The following is a 19,524-nucleotide window of genomic DNA, read 5'->3' on the forward strand; positions in this document are numbered from 1 at the left end:
TGCCGTAGTATGTTGTATAACATATATAGTTAGGATTTGACTTTAATTTTAAGCACTGAATACAGTGTATATTGCAAGTAAATTTACTCATTTCGATAGCCAGTAAAGTTCTTAGTCAACATTGGACTTCAAACGAGTTCAGTGGGTAATATTCTAAAACACTCGGGATTAAACTCATTTGCAATTCAAGAATATCGACGCAAAACGTTGATGTTTGTTTGTATGCTATCATGGACTATTTCTTCTAGTAGTCCATGACGCTATGTACCATTCTACGATTCTTGAATCTCGCCCGGTTCATACGGCTTTTATATAATGCTACAGTACATTGCTTATTCTAAATATCGAAATGATCTACTTTGCAATACCTTTACAGAATTAGCTGTATGGGTTCTGCAGCACTCAGTAAATACCATGGATTGAGACGTTTCATCATTGAATTTTGGACATCAAGTTAAAAATTGAACGGCCTATATCGTATAATGTACATTAGGCCCATTCATAATAACCCCGATTACTCAGATACTCAGCGTGAGTATCTCAGCAATCGGGGTTATTATGAACTGGCCAATGCCCATACAGTGAGCATTTCTCAAAGTTTGCTGCTTGTCTGCTATATATGAATTTGATCAAGTTTGTTCGGCGGTGAACTAGTGTCTATAGACTGGTATTACGACGTGACTTGTAAAATGGTTGGAACGATTGAACTGGTAATAGCGACTGATAGTTTGTATTAGAAACTTGAAAGAAATAGAATTATTCAATACTGCTATAAAAAGTAATCGAAACAGCAAGAGCCAATTGCTCAAGGTTGTACTGATCTATCTGTATGGAATTGGAGCCAAATTTAAAGTACATTTCTTCACAATTGAATAATATAATTTAAGGCAACACTGTAGCTGAACATCTTTCAACCATTTTAGAAGGCTCGCAACGCCTCAGTCATAGTGGTCTTATGAGAATTGGAGGTCAAATAATATTAATGGATTAAAAATTTATTCATGTCTTGTTTCTTGCATACCTGCTGTGAAATGTGAGACAAATGGTTTTATTTATTTACTGCGGTGCTTTGGAAGAACATTATGTCTCGGTCAATTGCGCTCTCATAGTACATCGTAGCCACCAAGTTGGTTGGCTACAGTATTGTGAAAGTTGATATCTACTGCTGTTAAGGATTCGACTTTAGTAAATGATACGGCATAACACACGGATCCTGTTAAAAGATCTGTTTTATTTCTAGATTGTCGGACTGTATACAACATATATCCACGGTTATTATCTACTGTTACGAGTAACGTACAACAAATACTGGTATAATATAATTAAGGCAATAGCGTCTAAATAAGTGCATTCGTAGGAAACAATCCCGAATAACCTTATAATTGGGCTATCAGACTTATTTACGTGGCTTTGAAAGCTTCATGATCATCTCCTTAATTAATTCTCGGGTCTTGGGACTCGTTAGGGTTTCCGCCAATCGCTGTCGTTCTTTATCACCAACTTGAGAATAGTGATTCATGAGATTTCGACGGAGGAGCAGTTTACAACCTTGACGGGAATGATCTAATAATACATTGGGAAACTGTAACGATTAACTATAATGTATAAAAGTATAACGTACTTGTTAATAGTTATGTAGCCTGTAGTAGAATATACTGTACATTCTGCTGTATATTGATGATTACAGTAAATGATGTATAGTAGTTAGACATGGCTGAATACATCACGTATGTGTATCCATATTGCTAAAATTAAACAACGATTATAGATTAATAAATGGAAATACTCGTATTTCTCTACCCGCTACGTTTAGAAATTCTTTCATCCGTTTTTGAGCTTCTGGCAGTAGCTCTTCCTTAGAGACTAACTGATCAACGAGTCCTAATTTAGCGGCTTCTTCCTCAGGAAATAAGGTACCGAGTTGCGCATGGAGATCTATGTTCCTATTACTAATGGTATCTTTGTATGCTTCCAGTAACCTGACAATATATAGCATAAATAATAATTACAGTATTTTTTTCTCAATATTTTCGCCCTTGAATGCATAGTGCAATCAATTCTATTTGCTGAATTTATATCAATCTAAAATGATCAATACTCAACTGGCTTTAATTAAGTATTAAACTTACCAAAATGGAATTTCCAATCCCTAGAGAGTATGAAATAGTATTATTGTTTCAAGAAATGTCTTTTAGTTGATAATGATAATCTTTAACAGATTTGATATAGTGATGATAAGAATATACTAAGAATGCCTACCAGCCTAGGTTCATTTAATCCAATCGTGTAAGGTTTTTTGTCTCCTTTACTCATTATTCTGTAATCACATGCGAGAGCAACGGAACAGCCTGCAGCAGTAGCATGGCCCTAGAATAATTTCATTATCAAGATATTCACATTGTTATTACTTTTCTGCTACATATAAGTATAATATCATCATTAGATATTACTGAAAGATAAATTCTCTATGATTAAGATCAAGCTAACATTGATAGCAGCCACAGTGGCTAATTTTGATGAGTAAATACGAAACCAAAACTTTTCCAGTCCAGCCAGAAACTCGTTTACTTCACTCGTCGATGATAACTGAGCGACTGCTTTGATGTTTAGTCCAGCTGAATATATTTGCGGCAAGTCCTATACAGGAAACGTAGAGTTGGTATCTAAATAAGTCTGCTATATACCGCCTGAGAGTAGAATTATTTCCATCTACGAGACATATGTGTAGATTATCATGGTAGACATAAATTTTCTTGAACAGAAACCGATGTTGGTTATGTCAATATTAAGAAGTATTAGTCAGCAATTTGCACGAAATACAAGGCTACAACTCATGATTAGTGACACTGGTAACGTAAAATAAGTAACTACAAGTATAGTATGCAAAGATACAAGTATAACGAACGAGGGATAGAATGCATATAATAATTTCTTTCAGTAAAAAGTAGATATGATATTGATATTGGTCTGAAGGCTGAAAACTGAAGTAAAGCAATAGCTGTACTACCTTATATCTACAGTCAGATTTTTACTACTGGTTGTCAATGAAGATAAAATTTGTATTGCAATTAGTTGGACAGTATTTAGCTTTTACTAGTTGTACTGTGCTGGTTACGAAGATCGTATCACATAGTTTGAGTTGCAATTTTGTCCTGGTAATTGTAAAATGAGGCCTTGCTTGTTGCATATTGTATAATTTAAACTGGACACGCAATGATTATCCTGCTTATGCCAGAATAAAACGGGTAACGCTAATCACTTAGTATGTATTGCATCGATAATTATAATTAATTCGTTAATTTGTATTGCAATTAGTTCGGCAGTATTTAGCTTTTAGTTGTACTGTACTGGTTACAAAGATCGTACCACACCGCTTGGGTTGCAATTTTGTCCTGATGATCGTGAAATGTGGCATTGCTTGTTGCATATTGCATAATTTAAACTGCACATGCAATGATTATCGTGCTATTGTCAGAATAAAATGGGTAACGCTAATCGCTTAGCATGTATTGCATCGATAATTATAATTAATCCGTTAATTTTACTACAAAGTAGTCGTGATTTGCAATTGTAATCGTATGGGTTGTGCTTGATAATTAATATAAAATTAGTTGTAACATCCAATATCCATGTCACCATTACAACGGTTAGCCGTAATCGTTTATCTCAAGGATTAAGCATTCAATAAAGAACTAGTTAAGCTATTATAAGACTAAATTCACTGTTAGATACTGAAGTAACCGATTACTTTGAGATTCACTAAATAGCCATTTTAGTACACTAAACAAAGACAATTTCCAAACTTTTCAAATTATAAAATCATGGGATATCGGACATAACTGTTGCTATGTACAAGTTGGTATGTAAATAAGGAAGCCTCTATAGTAAGATAATCTAACACTGAATTTTGTTTTAATGTACTGCTTTGTGCAAAATATGTTCCCGTTTATTTGAACGTGCAATTTACTAGCAACATATAATTAGCTTGTTCGTAATTGATACACTAGCAATGTCTAGCTAGTATGTCAATAAAAACTAGTCTACAGTTTTATATACAGTATCCTAACTAATGCATGGACGATAGCTAGTATGCAGACATTGACCATCGTCCACTGTAACGCAAGAAATGTCATCTATCAGTTTTACATGAAGATAAAAACTAGTCAATGCATTAATGGAAGATTATCTACTACGTATGTTATTCATGACAAGTCAGTATCGGTTGCAGATACAGCAACGTGCGATAGACTAACCGAAGTGAGGATCATGCCTCGGCAAGAGTTTTCCACCTCATTAAATACGTCAAGAAATTCTTGGAAGAAACTTAAATCCAATGCATTTCCTGGTGATTTTGCCATCCTAACAGTGGCAACATCATCCTGGATATCAACCTTAAAATTAGCGCTACCAACACTAGACATGGTGCGATTGGCTGCCAATAAACAAGATGGAAGAGATTGAAGAACGCGACGAGCAACTAACATTTCGATTACTACTCCTTTGCTATCGGCCAAATCAAAATAATATCGTTTAGGGATAAAATAACATGCAATTTCCAATAGAATTTATATAGGAATAAATAATTCCAGTGAAATGAAGGTCAAAGTACAGTAATTAAATTTTAGCATCATCTAGAGACCAACATGGATATTTGCAGGCGCAAATTGGTTAAGTCTATGTTGTCGTTGAGCCCATTCTGCAGTATCAGCTTCAAACTTTGTGTGTTCATTCACACCTTAACGTAATGGCGTAAGTACGCTTAAGGTAAAGTGAAGTTATTGATTGCCTTGGTACATGATCTACTTGCGTACTTAACACTTTTCGTTAATACCCAATTTTATTTTATTTTCATTTATTACTTTATAATTGGAATATGAACCGTATACAGCATACTATTGCATCATTTTCGTGGTTACTGAAAATCCTCTGTTTCTTTTAATAAAGTGATATTTACTATTCTGAATTCTGTGCTCTTAAACTAATATTAGAGTCTACTTCTACTCGTACTGTAAGATTGACTAAAAAGGTAGGAAGTGAATCACCAACTCACCAGCTACACAGTTTAACACATCTAGTGGACTTAGTTCATACCCCCTCCCCTCCCTTCTTAACTGATAATTTGGTTCTAATTATTATGCAAGGATAGCATTTTAGAACTTGGTATGCTGTAACAGTCGAAGTATCAGCTGAGACGGGGGGGGGGGAGAGAAGAGGTAAGCAAAGATTGGAGATAATTTTGATGTTTTCATAGTGCTCTTCCTTTTACCTTTATAAGTTCTAAAGGTCCGTGAAGGTAGTAACAGCCTGCTATAAGTATTGTAACCTGCTGATTGCCTCAGAGATTGGGGTCTTGTACTCACTTTCAGTTGAGAGTGATTATTAAATTGATTTTTGGGTTTATTGAGTCCCATTTTTTCTTATGGGAGTCTCTGGTAAGTACATCTGTAATCTAAAGTTAGTACTTAGCGTGTCAAGTTGGTAGTATAGAGTTCGGCTATTCTAGCGTACAGTGAGCTAAGATCTGCTATTTCTCAAATTTTAGGTTTATCTGCTATAATAACGTTTATAACGTTTATCGAGTTCCGCTTCAATACTTGACTACTGTATAGAATTGACGGCCAAATAATAATTGATTAAAAACATTGTCTATTTCATTTCTTGTTTCTTGCTTGCCATTTGTGGAACATCTACAACTTCATGGTTCGGTATATGGTTTATGCTTGACTCTAGTCAACGCTTTCCAGCTCCTAGCTCGCTGCAATTGTCCTTGCTCACCGTTAGCTGACATCAGCAATTCTGGTCAAGCCATGAGAGTATAATCGATGACGTCATGATCTTACAAAGTCCAACGCTCCGCCCCTTCTGCGATAATTGCACTCAATAGTCAGCACTCAGCACTCAGTACTGGGACTATTGCTTTAAACGTGTACTTAAGTTACTTATAGCCGATCTGGGTGAATCTGCTGACATTGCAACATCTCCTGGTAACAAGTTTATATAGAGCAGCTGGATAACGTAAGCGTTCCAGGGAACTGCATGAAGTCCCTCGAAATTGCATCGAGTACATTGATTCTATTGAGTTGTTATGAATCGATGATCTTCCTTTCCACTGCAGAATACAGTAGTTGTTCAGCGAACTGACTGTCTAAAGTGCAAGTTGTATTTGGAGAGTAAATCAAGTGATAGCAAGAACATTACGGGTCTAATCCTCAACGGGGCATTACTCTTGGATCATCATGGCCGAAAGTTTCGGTGTTCGTGACTTTTGCTCACCATTATCGCTATTTTGGGTAAGTCTGCTATAGATTAAAGCAGTAGCAATCGGTTGATATTGCCTAAAACATTGTCTGCAGTAGACGATGTAACAGTTGATGTTGGCATTAGCTTCAAATCGTCCATCACTATTTTGTTATATCAAACGGAATCATATGAGCTTAAGATCAACTTGATCCCAAGTTTATTCATTTCCATTCTTGTAGCACCTCAATGCTGAGTAGCTGCTACCTTGCTGAGCCGATAATAAGCAAGGCTGTTATAGTTTGTAAAATCGGTTAGCCTTTTCATTATTTACGTACGCTATAACATCCAATAATATCGTTCTAGTACATGTAAATAACAATGATGATTGACAACCTCTTCAAATCATTGCCAGCTTTAAAAAAACCCAGAATAGAGTTATTAATTTATTCAACGCTTATTATACAGGATTAGTATAAGATAGCACTGTCAATTTATGTTGGTTTACTACAGTAGATGGATCCTAGCAAAGATTTTACTCCAGTAAGGCTCTTGAAATTAGATCTGACGTTTATAAATTGAGCTAGCGTTCGATGAAAGCAGGATTCTTCACTATACTTATTTGCAGATTAATCCAATGATTCCTATCCTTCGATTTTTAACCATACAGAGTATACAGTAGATATTATTAGATGGTTATGATTGATAGTAACATCCATTTTTATTACTCAATAAGGAGTAAAGATATTGATATCACCATGGAATAAACTCAATGCTAATGGGAAACTTGTTACAACAAATTCCTAATTAAAGCAACTGTATTGAGAAGCTTGGGGACACTATTAAAAAAATAGTAAATTTTAAAGATTTAGCCCACTAATTCAACTCGTACATTAAGCATCGTAGATACTGATTTGTTATACAGGCAGCCAATTATATTATTGACTGATAAATATAACGCTATTTATTTGCATATCTTAACTGTTGTCATAATCGTAGTTTAACTGATTGCATTTAGAAATCAATTATAGCTCTGCAATGACGCCCTGCATAATAATTGCTGGTATTAGCTTTTAGTTAATCTGTAGTATACACTGCATATACGAAATCTATAACTAAATTATGTTATCTACTCCTTTAAATTGTTGATAATTGTAATTAGCCTACTTATAGATAGCTTTGATAACAATATTGCAAAATTCTGGAAAAGAATACTAGATTGAGATGACCTACGTATTATAAAGTTAGTCATCTAGACTCGCCCTTAGAATGCTACTGTAGGAGTTTATCCCAGTCCTGTTTGTAAATAGGAAAATGTTGCAATTAAAAGGATAATCGGCCACCTTAAAGTTGATGTCGTTCTCGATAATTTACAGGTCATAGAATCTTGTACGAAAAAGTGTTGAAGAATTATCTTATGATTTTATTTGTTACTGGCTAATAATAGTTTGCTTCAATATTGTTATTATTAATTCAATGTAAAAGAGCCTTATGAAGAAATGATTAATGCTGTAATTATTACCAAGATATTATTATATTTAATAAAGCAATTAATATACTACGGTATGTTTATCAATAGGAATCCAATTATTCTACCCCATGGCCCGATTTTACGCTATGCTTCCAAGATTTTGTTATTTTAAATATACCTGCCGTCTTCTTGATCCTTATTTCGCTGCTGCATATACCAAGTTTGATCAAATCCCCTGAGTTTCATCCAAAGTTTGGCAAAAAAATAAAGTCATCGCTATATCACTTTAAGCTGGTAATGAGATTCCTAGAGATAAGTGTAAAATCTATAAAACTACGAATGTACGAGTATTTCAATAATCTGATTTCATTGTTATTCTTTTTGTCTAAATTTGTAATATTGCTTGATAATCTAACATTTCCTCATTCATTTTTGATAGTATTGCTCTGCGGCATTGATTATACCACCTATGGTGGATTTACTATACACACTTACCGACGTCCAAGTACGACCCGTAGCTGGTGTTTTAATGGTGACACCCTGTCTGACATGGATTGCTATGGTATAAATATTCATAACACGGATAATGCTTTATTGAAATTTTATAGTTTTATTTTCAATAGCGGCAGATATCACTGTTTTGAATCAGTTATCGGAGAAATTTAAAATAAATACTCTGAACTGCAGTTGTTAGTCGATCTTCTATTGGTCTTAGTAATCATCATAGGTCTATACGAGTACGAACGATATACCTTTGGCAGTTGAATAAGTCGCCGGTAGTTTTAATCAACGTATATATTAGGAGCGCATTTTACTAACAAAATAAGTAAGGCTTTTTCCGAAATTGCTGCATTATTAATGGTCAAAGGGGATTACGGTACAACCATTCAGTTAAATTGTAGTGTTTAATCCTTTTAGAATTAAAGATTGTGTATGATGCAGCCAGTTCATTCCAATTGCGGTGACACTTAGTTAGTAATACCGACGATGCCATTTTTTGGCTCAAAACTCAGTTAATATCGGTAATTTCTGTTTCACAATAGGTCTTATCTACAGCAACCATGAGATTAGAGTGGAGTAGGGGCATCTTTTCATCTAGTGTATTATTTTTATACTGGCTATTGATGTCTATCGCGTACACCATTAAAATGCGAACACTAATTTCGTATCAAGTAATTATGGTAAGGCTACACATAGGATTACAATATATATTTAAAAAAATGAATTGCTTTAATCTCTATTTACAGTCACTATGACATTAAGACTTGATGGTAAAATACTATTTTACTGTAAGTAAATTAAAAGTTACTTATTAAATATTACGTATTCATATCTGTTACTACTGTATTAATGCCTATATTACATCTTTCGTCTATTGTGGCTTGATATTACAGTGGTTACTTGTTATACCTCTATTTTTTACTCGGTTAATTTAAAATTCCCTATAGTAGCAATAGTTTTAAATTTGATGGCATTGTCAATGGCTAAGTAGATATACAAAGATTGACGAAAAGATATATTTGATATATAAATTGTGATGATGTGCATCAACAATGGTCTCTTATTCTTTTACGTAGAATGTTATGCCAGAAGGTTTTCTTCGATACATAACTTGTTGTATAGTGTTCGGCGGAAGTGTTGTGATGCTAGTACAAACTATATGGGTTGATCGTTCCTACAAGAAGGAACAAATTGACTGCAAGGAAGATGATTTGGTACTTTGTTAATTGCGTGAAATTTTGCTATGACCTATTATTGAAATGAATGTAATATTTATTGCAGGAGCCAAATCCTGAGTCACGGGCGTCATTTCTTTCTAAAATAAGTTTTTGGTGGCTTAATGGGTAATCATATTCGTTTTCGAATTAATCAGATTGTCGTTTCGCAAATATTAACGACGTTCTTCAATTTCATTATTTAGACTAATAATTAAAGGATATAAACATCCTTTAACCGATCAAGATTTATGGGATTTAAATGAAGTCGATAAATGTAGTAACATTGGAAATCGCTTTCGATATTACTGGACAAGAGAATTAGCTAAAATTAGGTGCACAAAGAACGTTTTGGAGATTATGACTAATTGTTATACGGTATTACACTAACCACTATTAATTCAATATTAATAGTAGTGCAAATAAAGATGGTGTTACGATAACCACCGCCAAAAATCCTTCCCTAGTGCTAGCTTTTGGCCGCACATTTGGTTCGACATTTATCTTTGCTGGTGTTTTAAAGGTTACGCAAGATACGCTAAGTTTCGTTGCTCCACAAATTTTAAGGTTAGTGTTGAAATTTTTATTCCTAATCAATCAATATACATGTACCGATATAATTCAAATCAAACTAGATAATTAACTGGCAATTCAAAGTTATAGTATCAATAGTTATAAGTATCTTAGTTTTACTTATACTTTTATAAATTAGGGCCTTGATTGCCTTTACGGCTGATGCTAGCCAACCAATGTGGCAGGGCTTCGCTTACGCCTTTATGATGTTTGCAATAACTTTTATACAATCCTGTACAAATCATCAATTCTATCATCGATGTTTTGTTACTAGTATTAGACTAAAATCAACGATTATCTGGGCAGTTTATAGAAAGGTATGCGCATTTAAAATTAGTATTAATATTATACTCCTTAAATTCCGGATGCAAGATGCACGTGTAAAATAGATTTTTCTTTTACAACTGTAGTCGTTAGTGCTATCTAATTCATCAAGAAAGAGCTCAGCAACTGGAGAAATTATAAATTTGGTATCTGTAGATGCTCAAAAACTATCTGAGGCGGTTTTATACCTTCATATGGTATGGGCTGCACCGATACAAATCTCGCTAGCTACGTATTTCTTATGGCAAGAACTTGGACCTTCAGTTATGGCTGGTCTTGGTGTTTTGATTTTGCTCGTGCCTATTAATGCGTATATTTCTACGAAACAAAGAGATTTTCAGGTATATTGCTAGAATTACATTAAATATTGTTTAATTATTATTTATCGTGCCAAATAAGCCTTAAAAATTTGATTGTAGTTCTAAATTGGTAGAATTATTAATTTTGAATGAATTAGGCTAGACAAATGAAGTTTAAAGATACGAGAACCAAGCTAATGAACGAAGTCTTGAATGGTATAAAGGTAAACGAATCAGGGCTAGTGAAATGTCTATTATTCTGTGTTTGGCCTTGCTTTAAACAATTATCAGAAGGATTTTTATTATTTTAGTAAGCTTTAAATTGTAAATAATACTCATAAATAGGTCTTGAAATTATATGCTTGGGAAAAATCATTCATCAAGAAAGTTTTGGATATTAGAAAATTAGAACTTAGACAATTATTTATTAGCAGCGTACTACATTCTGCTGTTTATTTTACTTGGGCTAATGCACCATTTCTGGTATGTTATATAACATTAGTAATGATAGTAATTATGACAGAAGTATTTGGAGATTCTTTAGCTATACAATTCATACAATGTAAGAATCAATTGGAAGTCTCCGCTATTAATTACATCTTAAATGTAAATTAGGTCGCTTTAGCCACCTTCACAACGTACGTCTTATCTGGCAATACACTTACTGCATCAAAAGCATTCGTGTCCATTTCCTTATTCAACGTTCTTAGCTACCCTATCACAACTTTACCGGCTTCTATTGCAGTTATTATTCAAGTAAGTAATAACGTAATAACTTATTTTGTCCTATTGAAGACACATCTAGTACGTTATTGAAATTGATTATCAATGCATCTACATAATATAACTAGGCTTCTGTCTCATTGAAACGCTTGTCTGACTTCTTAAAACTTCATGAAATGGACGAAAGCAACGTAAATCGTTCGATGCCTCCTAAATTTGGTTAGAATTGAGTAATAAAATTATTGAAATTTTTATTAAATTAAAGTAAAAGCAGATCTCTTTGTATTTGTGTCGTAATCGACAATATCTGTGCCATCCGAGTAGATAGGTCTTCCGTCGTAATTGAGAAGGGCAATTTTAAATGGGGAGCTGACGAAAAGGAAACCATCTTGCACAAGTTAGCAAATTTATTATAACCTAATATCATTATATGAGTATACCAATCTTAATGTTTCATACATTAACATTGGTCTCTTGATAACATTAGCGTCGATTTTGAAGTGCCAACCGGTTCTCTAGTGGCAGTTGTTGGTCACGTTGGCGGAGGTAAGTCATCACTTCTGTCTGCAATCCTTGGTGAAATGGATAAAGTAGCAGGCGATGTTTACGTCAAGGTATGATGAAGTGTTGCCTCAGCTAAGATATGCGTAAAAAAATTTTCTAACCTAAGAATGAAGACGTTTGATTATAATTGCTTTTTTAATAATTATAGGGATCGATTGCTTACGTACCACAGCAAGCTTGGATGCAAAATGGAACAATCGAGGAAAACATTTTATTCGGTCAAGATCAACTGGTTGCAAGATACAATAAAACTATTGAAGCATGTGCACTAATACCAGATCTAGAGATCTTGCCAGGTGGAGATCAATGTGAGATTGGTGAAAAGGTTGTTATATTTTATTTATACAGTTAGTGTAATTATCAACTTAATGAAAGATGATATTTAGATATGTAAATCTCTACAAATGTAGGGCATAAATTTAAGTGGTGGTCAAAAGCAACGAATTAGTGTAGCTCGTGCAGTTTATTCAAATAGCGATATATACATGTTTGATGATCCTTTAAGCGCTGTCGACGCTCATGTAGGAAAACATATCTTTGAAAAAGTTATTGGCCAACACGGAATGCTAAAGCATAAGGCAAGAATTTATTACGCCTAATTAAGTTGTAACTATGATCTCCAATAGCGTGCGCATTATTGCTATTAATAATCCATAGCATAATATTTGTGTATAATATGGATTAACAAATCAACATCGTAAAATTTCTTTTATAGACAAGAATACTCGTGACTCATGGCCTTAATTTTCTGCCTTCTGTTGATAAGATTATTGTGGTAGAAGAAGGAAAAATAACTGAAGTTAGTGTAAAATTTTAAAAATCTAAATAGTCTAGGCTTTCCTTCTTGTGTAGGGCCATAGGCGTGAATTAAAAGAAAATTTAACAACCGTTACTTATTATTAATTTAGACGGGTACATTTGATGAATTATTAGCACGTCAAGGTTCATTTTCTGAATTTTTTATAACTTATGCTAACACGAAAATGAATAGACCCCAAGAAGGTAGATAAATTTGCACTTATTAAATTTTCTTAATTTGCAACTCAAAAATTCAATTTTGCTGATGATAAAAGTTTTTAGGTAGTTGTATATAAAAGAATACACACATTTAGCGATATTAGAGTAATATTAAAAGGGTGTAGCTGAGATTCCATCGTGCTATCAATATAGACAATCATGAAAACGGACAGACTATACTGATTATAATTATTTGGGATATCTGTATACTGTACTATTGCTGTTTCTTTTACAAAATTTCAATATCCGACGCCATCTACACGTATATTCTGAAAGATACAACATTCTTAATGTATAACCTATGCAGTTTACTAGAATTAGCAATGCGAGTATGCAGCTTTGCTTACGCACAATGCGATTGCATTTCTCATGTTTTCAACAGAATTGGATATAAATGAAGAAATTGAGATTGATGAAATACCACAATTAACTGATGAGCTTCTTCAACGTTTGAAGTCCACTACATCTCAACTGGATAGAAGTTCCTTTTCTGGTTCTACAGAGGGATTAGATTTGAGCAAGATGTCATCAGTGCGACAAGAAAGTAAGTTATATGAAAGGGGTTTATCGACAATAAGTCAACGCCAGGACAAGGTTACGACTACAGAAGACGATCATAATTTGATTTTAAAGCAAATTGAAGCTATTGAAGAAAAGAAAAAATTAATTCAAGAAGAGAAAACTGCTGTTGGTCGAGTAAGTAAATTAATTAGGCCGTATGAGACAAGATTGAATTTCAAATAACGCTTTTTGAAGGTGATTTACGCAATATGTAGGAAATTTTATATTTTATGTAACGCTTTGTTTCTGTAGGTGAAATTTGCAGTTTTTCTTCATTACATGAAGTCTCTCGGCAGGATATCAGCTATAGTAATAATTCTTAGCAAGATTGTTATTGAAGGTTGTTCTGTTGGTGCTAATGTCTGGTTGGCTGAATGGAGTAGCATCACAAATTCTACGGATTCTACTCGAAATCTTTATCTTGGTATTTATGGTGCATTTGGTGCTAGTAAAGTGTTCATTTCTCTATTAAACAGTCTTCTATTAGCTTATGCAGCAGTTCATGCTGGAGGTGTTCTGCATTCGGCATTGTTACAAAACGTTTTAAGGTTACCTATGTCATTCTTCGAGACTAATCCAACAGGAAGAATTATCAATCGGTTTTCTACCGATATATTTATAATTGATGAAGTAATCCCTCTCATGTTAATTTACTGTATTGGAATCTCATGTACCATTGTTGGTATTCTCCTCGTCATATGTATATCTACACCTTTATTTATCGTTGTCGTTTTACCACTTGGCATTATCTACTTTTTTACGCAGGTAATAATAATCAGGATATGATCATTGTTGTCTATATCTATTTGGCAACTTTAACTTTCGATATTTTTATTGCTGTTTCTTCGCTTAAGAGTTAATGTTTAATTTAATCACTAAAACTAACTCTTGTGTCCGCAATACTCTTTGTGCCCGCTTTATTAGACAGGCTAGAATTATTTAGAGTCATATCATTGGCAGTATAACTAGATACGCAATAGCATCATCATTTTATTTCAGCTTTGATCGGACCGAAAATTAAACACTTTTTTCTAAAAGATGTTATCAAAATTATTTCTTATTTATAGCCTAAGATAAACTTACTAAACGTTTCTATTTTGGCTAAAATCTATTCTTTCTTCTGCTATATTAAGCGATTCTATATTGCAACATCACGTCAACTGAAACGTCTAGACTCTAAAAGACGTTCACCAATATACTCGCACCTCGGAGAGACTCTCGAAGGTACTACTACAATTCGCGGCTATGGTGCTAAGGATCGGTTTTGTATCATTAATGATAAAAAAGTTGATCTCAATGCCATGGCTTACTATCCAAACATGGCTTCTAATAGGTATTTTTAATTAACTTTTACATTTACTATAATTATATAAGTTAATCTATCTTGCTTTGCCTACTTAAATTTTCTTAATTGATTTGTTGATAATCTTCAGATGGTTAGCTATCAGACTGGAATTTATCGGCAATTGCGTAGTGTTGTTTTCTGCTATCTTTGCAATTATCGGGAGAAACAGCTTACCAGCAGCGATTGTTGGTTTGTCTGTTTCATATGCCATGCAAGTGCGTATAATAGACGTTAACAAAGTAGAAATAAGAAATTAGTTCACAATTATCCTATTTGACATAAATAATATTTATCAATTTCAATTCAAAACCAAGTTATTTAGAATTAAAAATAATGAATACTGTCTCTAGATCACTGAAACATTAAATTGGATGGTTCGCATGAGTAGCGAACTTGAAAGTAATATAGTTTCCGTTGAACGGATAAAAGAATATACTGAAATCCCCACCGAGGTAATTATACATTCATATGAGAATCGCTATGTAGTTGCTGCAATTTGATTGGTGTCATCTGATATATATATACGTATGTTTACTGTACAATTTAAACTTTGATCTTTAGTAAAGTATACATGCATTAGCTCCAAAGTTTTGTGGTAGTGCTACCATTTTTTAGTCGAATTAAAATAGTGAAACGATACCTAGGTATACTGTTACTCTACTATGATAAGGTGTCACGCTAATGTGCTACTTGATGATATGTGATGCCAGGCCTCGTGGGATGTATCAGAAATTAAACTTGATTCTGAGTGGCCTCCTAAAGGTGACATTCAATTTATTAACTATAAAACACGCTATCGTGACGGTTTAGATCTGGTACTGAAAGGGATAAATTGCAATATTAGTGCCAGTGAAAAGGTATAAACTGAAAGATTTGTCTATTTTCTGTCTACCGGATAATATTATGACCATATTTTCTACTGTTATCTTACAGATTGGTATCATTGGCCGAACAGGTGCTGGCAAATCTTCTCTTACCTTGGCATTATTCAGAATAATTGAAGCTGCTGATGGAATTATTATGGTCGATAACGTCGATATCTCTAAGATTGGATTGCATTATCTTCGTTCTCGAATTACTATCATACCGCAGGTTCACATGTTATTTATACGAGTACTGTTGTTTAAAGAAATATTCACTGAAGTTTCCTAAAATGATAATTTTATTGACGAGTTAATAGATAAACATGAATATAGAAATGTTTACAGTTAAAAATATTCTACTGATTAATAATTACTTTTTGTGAACGATTTGCAGCTGTGTTGATCTATAATAATATGTGTATATATACAAAAATTAGGACCCAGTTTTATTTGCTGGTAGTTTAAGAATGAATCTGGATCCTTTCGACGAATACAATGATAATGATATTTGGGGAGCTCTAGAAAATGCTCATTTGAAGAATTTTGTCATTTCATTAGAAGATAATTTGAAGCACACAATTAGTGAGGGTGGTAAAAACCTTAGGTATAACAATATATGAATGATTTTGTAACATAGCACGAATTACAGTATTCGCCAGCGATTGAAATTTAGTTTTACTACCAGAATATTTAGTACTTTAAGAAATTAGTTCAATAAATTTCTTGGTGAAGTATTCTAATTAATTTTTAATGCCATACATATGCAATATACAAAGTGTTGGTCAGCGTCAATTGATATGCTTGGCTCGTGCTCTTCTACGCAAAACTAAAATATTGGTATTAGATGAGGCGACCGCTGCTGTTGATGCGGAAACTGACGAATTAATTCAAACAACTATTCGACGAGAATTTATAGACTGTACAATCCTCACTATCGCACATCGTATTAATACTATCATGGACAGTACAAGGTATGTAAAATTTTTACGATGTATAAACTTAGTTTCGGTCATTATTAGTACGATTACAATCATGATTTATAAGATTAAGTCTAAGTAGTTAAGAACTAATTTTCTGACTTGTCAATAAATAACTATCTAGAGTTATGGTGCTAGACCAAGGTCAAATAGCTGAATTTGATCCTCCAGCTGCTTTATTAGCACGCAAAGACAGCGTATTTTATTCTATGGCTAAAGACGCAAATTTAATTTAATGGTTTCAGCTATATAATCAAATTTTGCCGAACAGTAGATGTATTCATTAATTTATTACTATAGTACCTTTACATCAATTTCAAGTCTTGGAAAGGATAAAAAATTATCATTATCCAATTAGTTTTATTTAGATGTTATCTAAAAATATCTATTGTTGCTAATTTACGAACAAGATGCAGTTATCTTGTTTCGTTTATATGATCAATTTTTTAAATTGCTGTAAAATTTAGATAGCTATAAGATTGTTATTCAATAGTGCTAAAATATATTTACTTAGAATCTAGTAGAATACTGATACTTCGCATTCTGCAGTAATAGGGATATTATTAAATTCTAAATTAATACTATTTTATACAATATATATTAACAAAGTAGTAGAACTATTGAGACGGTCGTTATTACTTTATTGCAGAATCAATTGACGAGATTATTCATAAATTGTGTTTGAAATAAAAATATTGTGAAAGTAAAGATCAATTTTGCTTCATTTAATTGATAGATAAATTTTAGTTTTCCCTATAATTAAATGGAGAGTAAATGTTATATCATATTAAAGTTATATTCAAAGATTCCATTAGAGTAAGCATAAATTATCATAAGTTAGCAAAGCACATTCTCTGGTATATGAAAAATAGCCTTTAATTGTTGTTATATACTGCAAGTACGAATTTTTATGTTATTAGATAGGCATATAAGTTAGCAAAGCATATTCTTTGGTACATGAAAAATAGCGTTCAATAGTAGTTATAGAGTATACTATAAGTACAAATTTTGTTGTTATTGTACGAATGCCTATTCTCCTAGGAAGAGCTTTAATAGCAGATTAATATTGTATTGTCAATTCTATATACGAGTATAAATTTCTAAATTGATAACTTAATTTCATAAATTGGTTCAGTCTAAATATACAGTAAGGTTATGATGAAAAGTCTGGAAGTTCTAGTACTCGGATAATTAGCTGTTAAATCATTTTGTGTCCCATTAAGTCACAATTTTCGGGCTAAATTTATCATTATTTAGTCTGATTATAACTAGTACTTACAATTAAAGTGTTATTAAATTTTCCATAATACTAAATTAATGCCATCTATTAATATCTAGGATTCTTAAAAATAATCATGGTAGTAAAATGGATGCATGGTTCACCGTAATGTCTGTAAATATCACTTAAAAATAATCGCTTGTGCAGTCCCTACTATCTAGTCTTCTATTGTCCTATAAATTTATGTTCCTTAGAATGGAAATTTACTACATGCAATATACAGTATGTAAATGAGTCCGTAAGATCTACGCTTGCTTCACTTCGATTAAATCCAGTCTCTTTGCTAAAGTTAGCAAAACACTATCCTGTATCACAACTATGGTAGCTGTGTCACGAAAGTAATCTTCGTGATGTATACTTTATTTCTATGTTACGCTCTATACATGTTTATATCTCAGAAATGTTTTACAGTCTTCTTAATTGTAATTCTAGTGGTTAACAGTTAATATCTTTAATTTAGAATAACATAGACTAAAATAGTAATTGCCAATCAGCTAAACTGGATTATATCTATCACCTCCAAAGTTGTTAAGGTTCAAAGTACATTTCCTAAGTTTAGAGAAAATGTCGCAGTAGGATAGCTTTATATGTATCTGTTAAATAATTAATAAGAATTGATTATTTTAATACTGTTACAGTAAATTTAATAGGGTTAGACTGTATCTAATCTGTATAGATACAATCTTTTTAGGTATTAATTTGGTTAATTTCTAATAGACGGGAGTGACTTGTGTAGCTAAATCGGTTTTAGGTTCAAAACCTAAATAAACAGTGAGTTCGCCGACAATAAGATAGATTGTGATTTTCTAGTAAGTTTTGAATGTCTCCCTGTGTTAAACCCTATCCGCCTTGGATAACTGATTTTCTTGTATTCCAAATAACACTAGCAAAGGGTAGAAATCACTCTCTCAATCCTTGTTGCCAGCTAGGGCTATTCCTAGCTCGTAACAAGCCGACACAGATATAGCCTTCAATTTCTAAGGTTTATTAAACCGCCATGCAAAACTCGTTTTGGAGGTCCGTCGTACAATTACTTTTGTTCCCTATAAGAACAGAGGGAAGTAGCTAAGATAAACCGAATAATTGGACTTTAGCTAATTTCGAACTTTTCGTAATTTCATACAAAACTATACAAAATAAGACTACATTCTTTATATGGTAAGTTTTTTACTAGAGAATCATTCGAAGCTGGAATCGACCTCAGGCTAAGATAAACCGGATAATTTTTCTTAATGTTTAAGACTGGAAAATCTCTATGCGAATTCCTATATTATTCGATAGTGCTAAATACTTCTATATAGAGTATTATTTTTCTAATAATCCTTGAAGAAATCTAGCTCAGGTGCTATAGAGTTGCAGAGTCGCTGCTAGTACATTGATGTTAGTGAGTGTTTCAGTATGAATGATTTAAAAGATCTCATAAGCGTGAAATATATTTCAACATACACAAGATGTACGTTGATATATTTGATATAAAGCACAAATAACATATTTTTGATCCACATAACAGTTTGCAGGGATTAAGTAATATGATTGGTAATGGATTGCATCGTTTAACATTCTTTTGTGCTATAGC

The 19,524-nt window shown here is 33.0% G+C and overlaps 2 protein-coding genes across 2 annotated transcripts; one reads left to right on the plus strand and one right to left on the minus strand.

Annotated features, from left to right (window-relative positions):
* Positions 1-1,396: 1,396 nt before the first annotated feature.
* Positions 1,397-4,421, minus strand: TRIADDRAFT_60851 (uncharacterized protein; the record flags this gene model as incomplete). The annotated part of the gene is made up of 6 exons (XM_002116840.1): positions 1,397-1,563; positions 1,801-1,979; positions 2,130-2,149; positions 2,260-2,367; positions 2,488-2,637; positions 4,254-4,421. 6 exons carry the CDS (start codon positions 4,419-4,421, stop codon positions 1,397-1,399), a joined length of 792 nt encoding a protein of 263 aa, XP_002116876.1.
* A 1,815-nt stretch (positions 4,422-6,236) lies between these two features.
* On the plus strand, positions 6,237-16,905 carry TRIADDRAFT_60852 (uncharacterized protein; the record flags this gene model as incomplete). Its single annotated transcript, XM_002116784.1, has 30 exons — positions 6,237-6,290; positions 7,817-8,002; positions 8,148-8,270; positions 8,752-8,889; positions 9,286-9,423; positions 9,491-9,552; positions 9,630-9,758; positions 9,838-9,990; positions 10,136-10,313; positions 10,407-10,661; positions 10,778-10,843; positions 10,965-11,102; positions 11,235-11,375; positions 11,471-11,561; positions 11,667-11,739; positions 11,830-11,956; positions 12,055-12,231; positions 12,317-12,427; positions 12,622-12,705; positions 12,815-12,908; positions 13,306-13,619; positions 13,737-14,249; positions 14,552-14,817; positions 14,918-15,044; positions 15,180-15,281; positions 15,540-15,686; positions 15,763-15,921; positions 16,130-16,296; positions 16,469-16,663; positions 16,794-16,905. 30 exons carry the CDS (start codon positions 6,237-6,239, stop codon positions 16,903-16,905), a joined length of 4,620 nt encoding a protein of 1,539 aa, XP_002116820.1.
* Positions 16,906-19,524: the final 2,619 nt, after the last annotated feature.

This window comes from Trichoplax adhaerens, genomic scaffold (assembly GCF_000150275.1).
Source record: "Trichoplax adhaerens TRIADscaffold_18 genomic scaffold, whole genome shotgun sequence".
NCBI classification, from domain to species: Eukaryota; Metazoa; Placozoa; class Uniplacotomia; order Trichoplacea; family Trichoplacidae; genus Trichoplax; species Trichoplax adhaerens.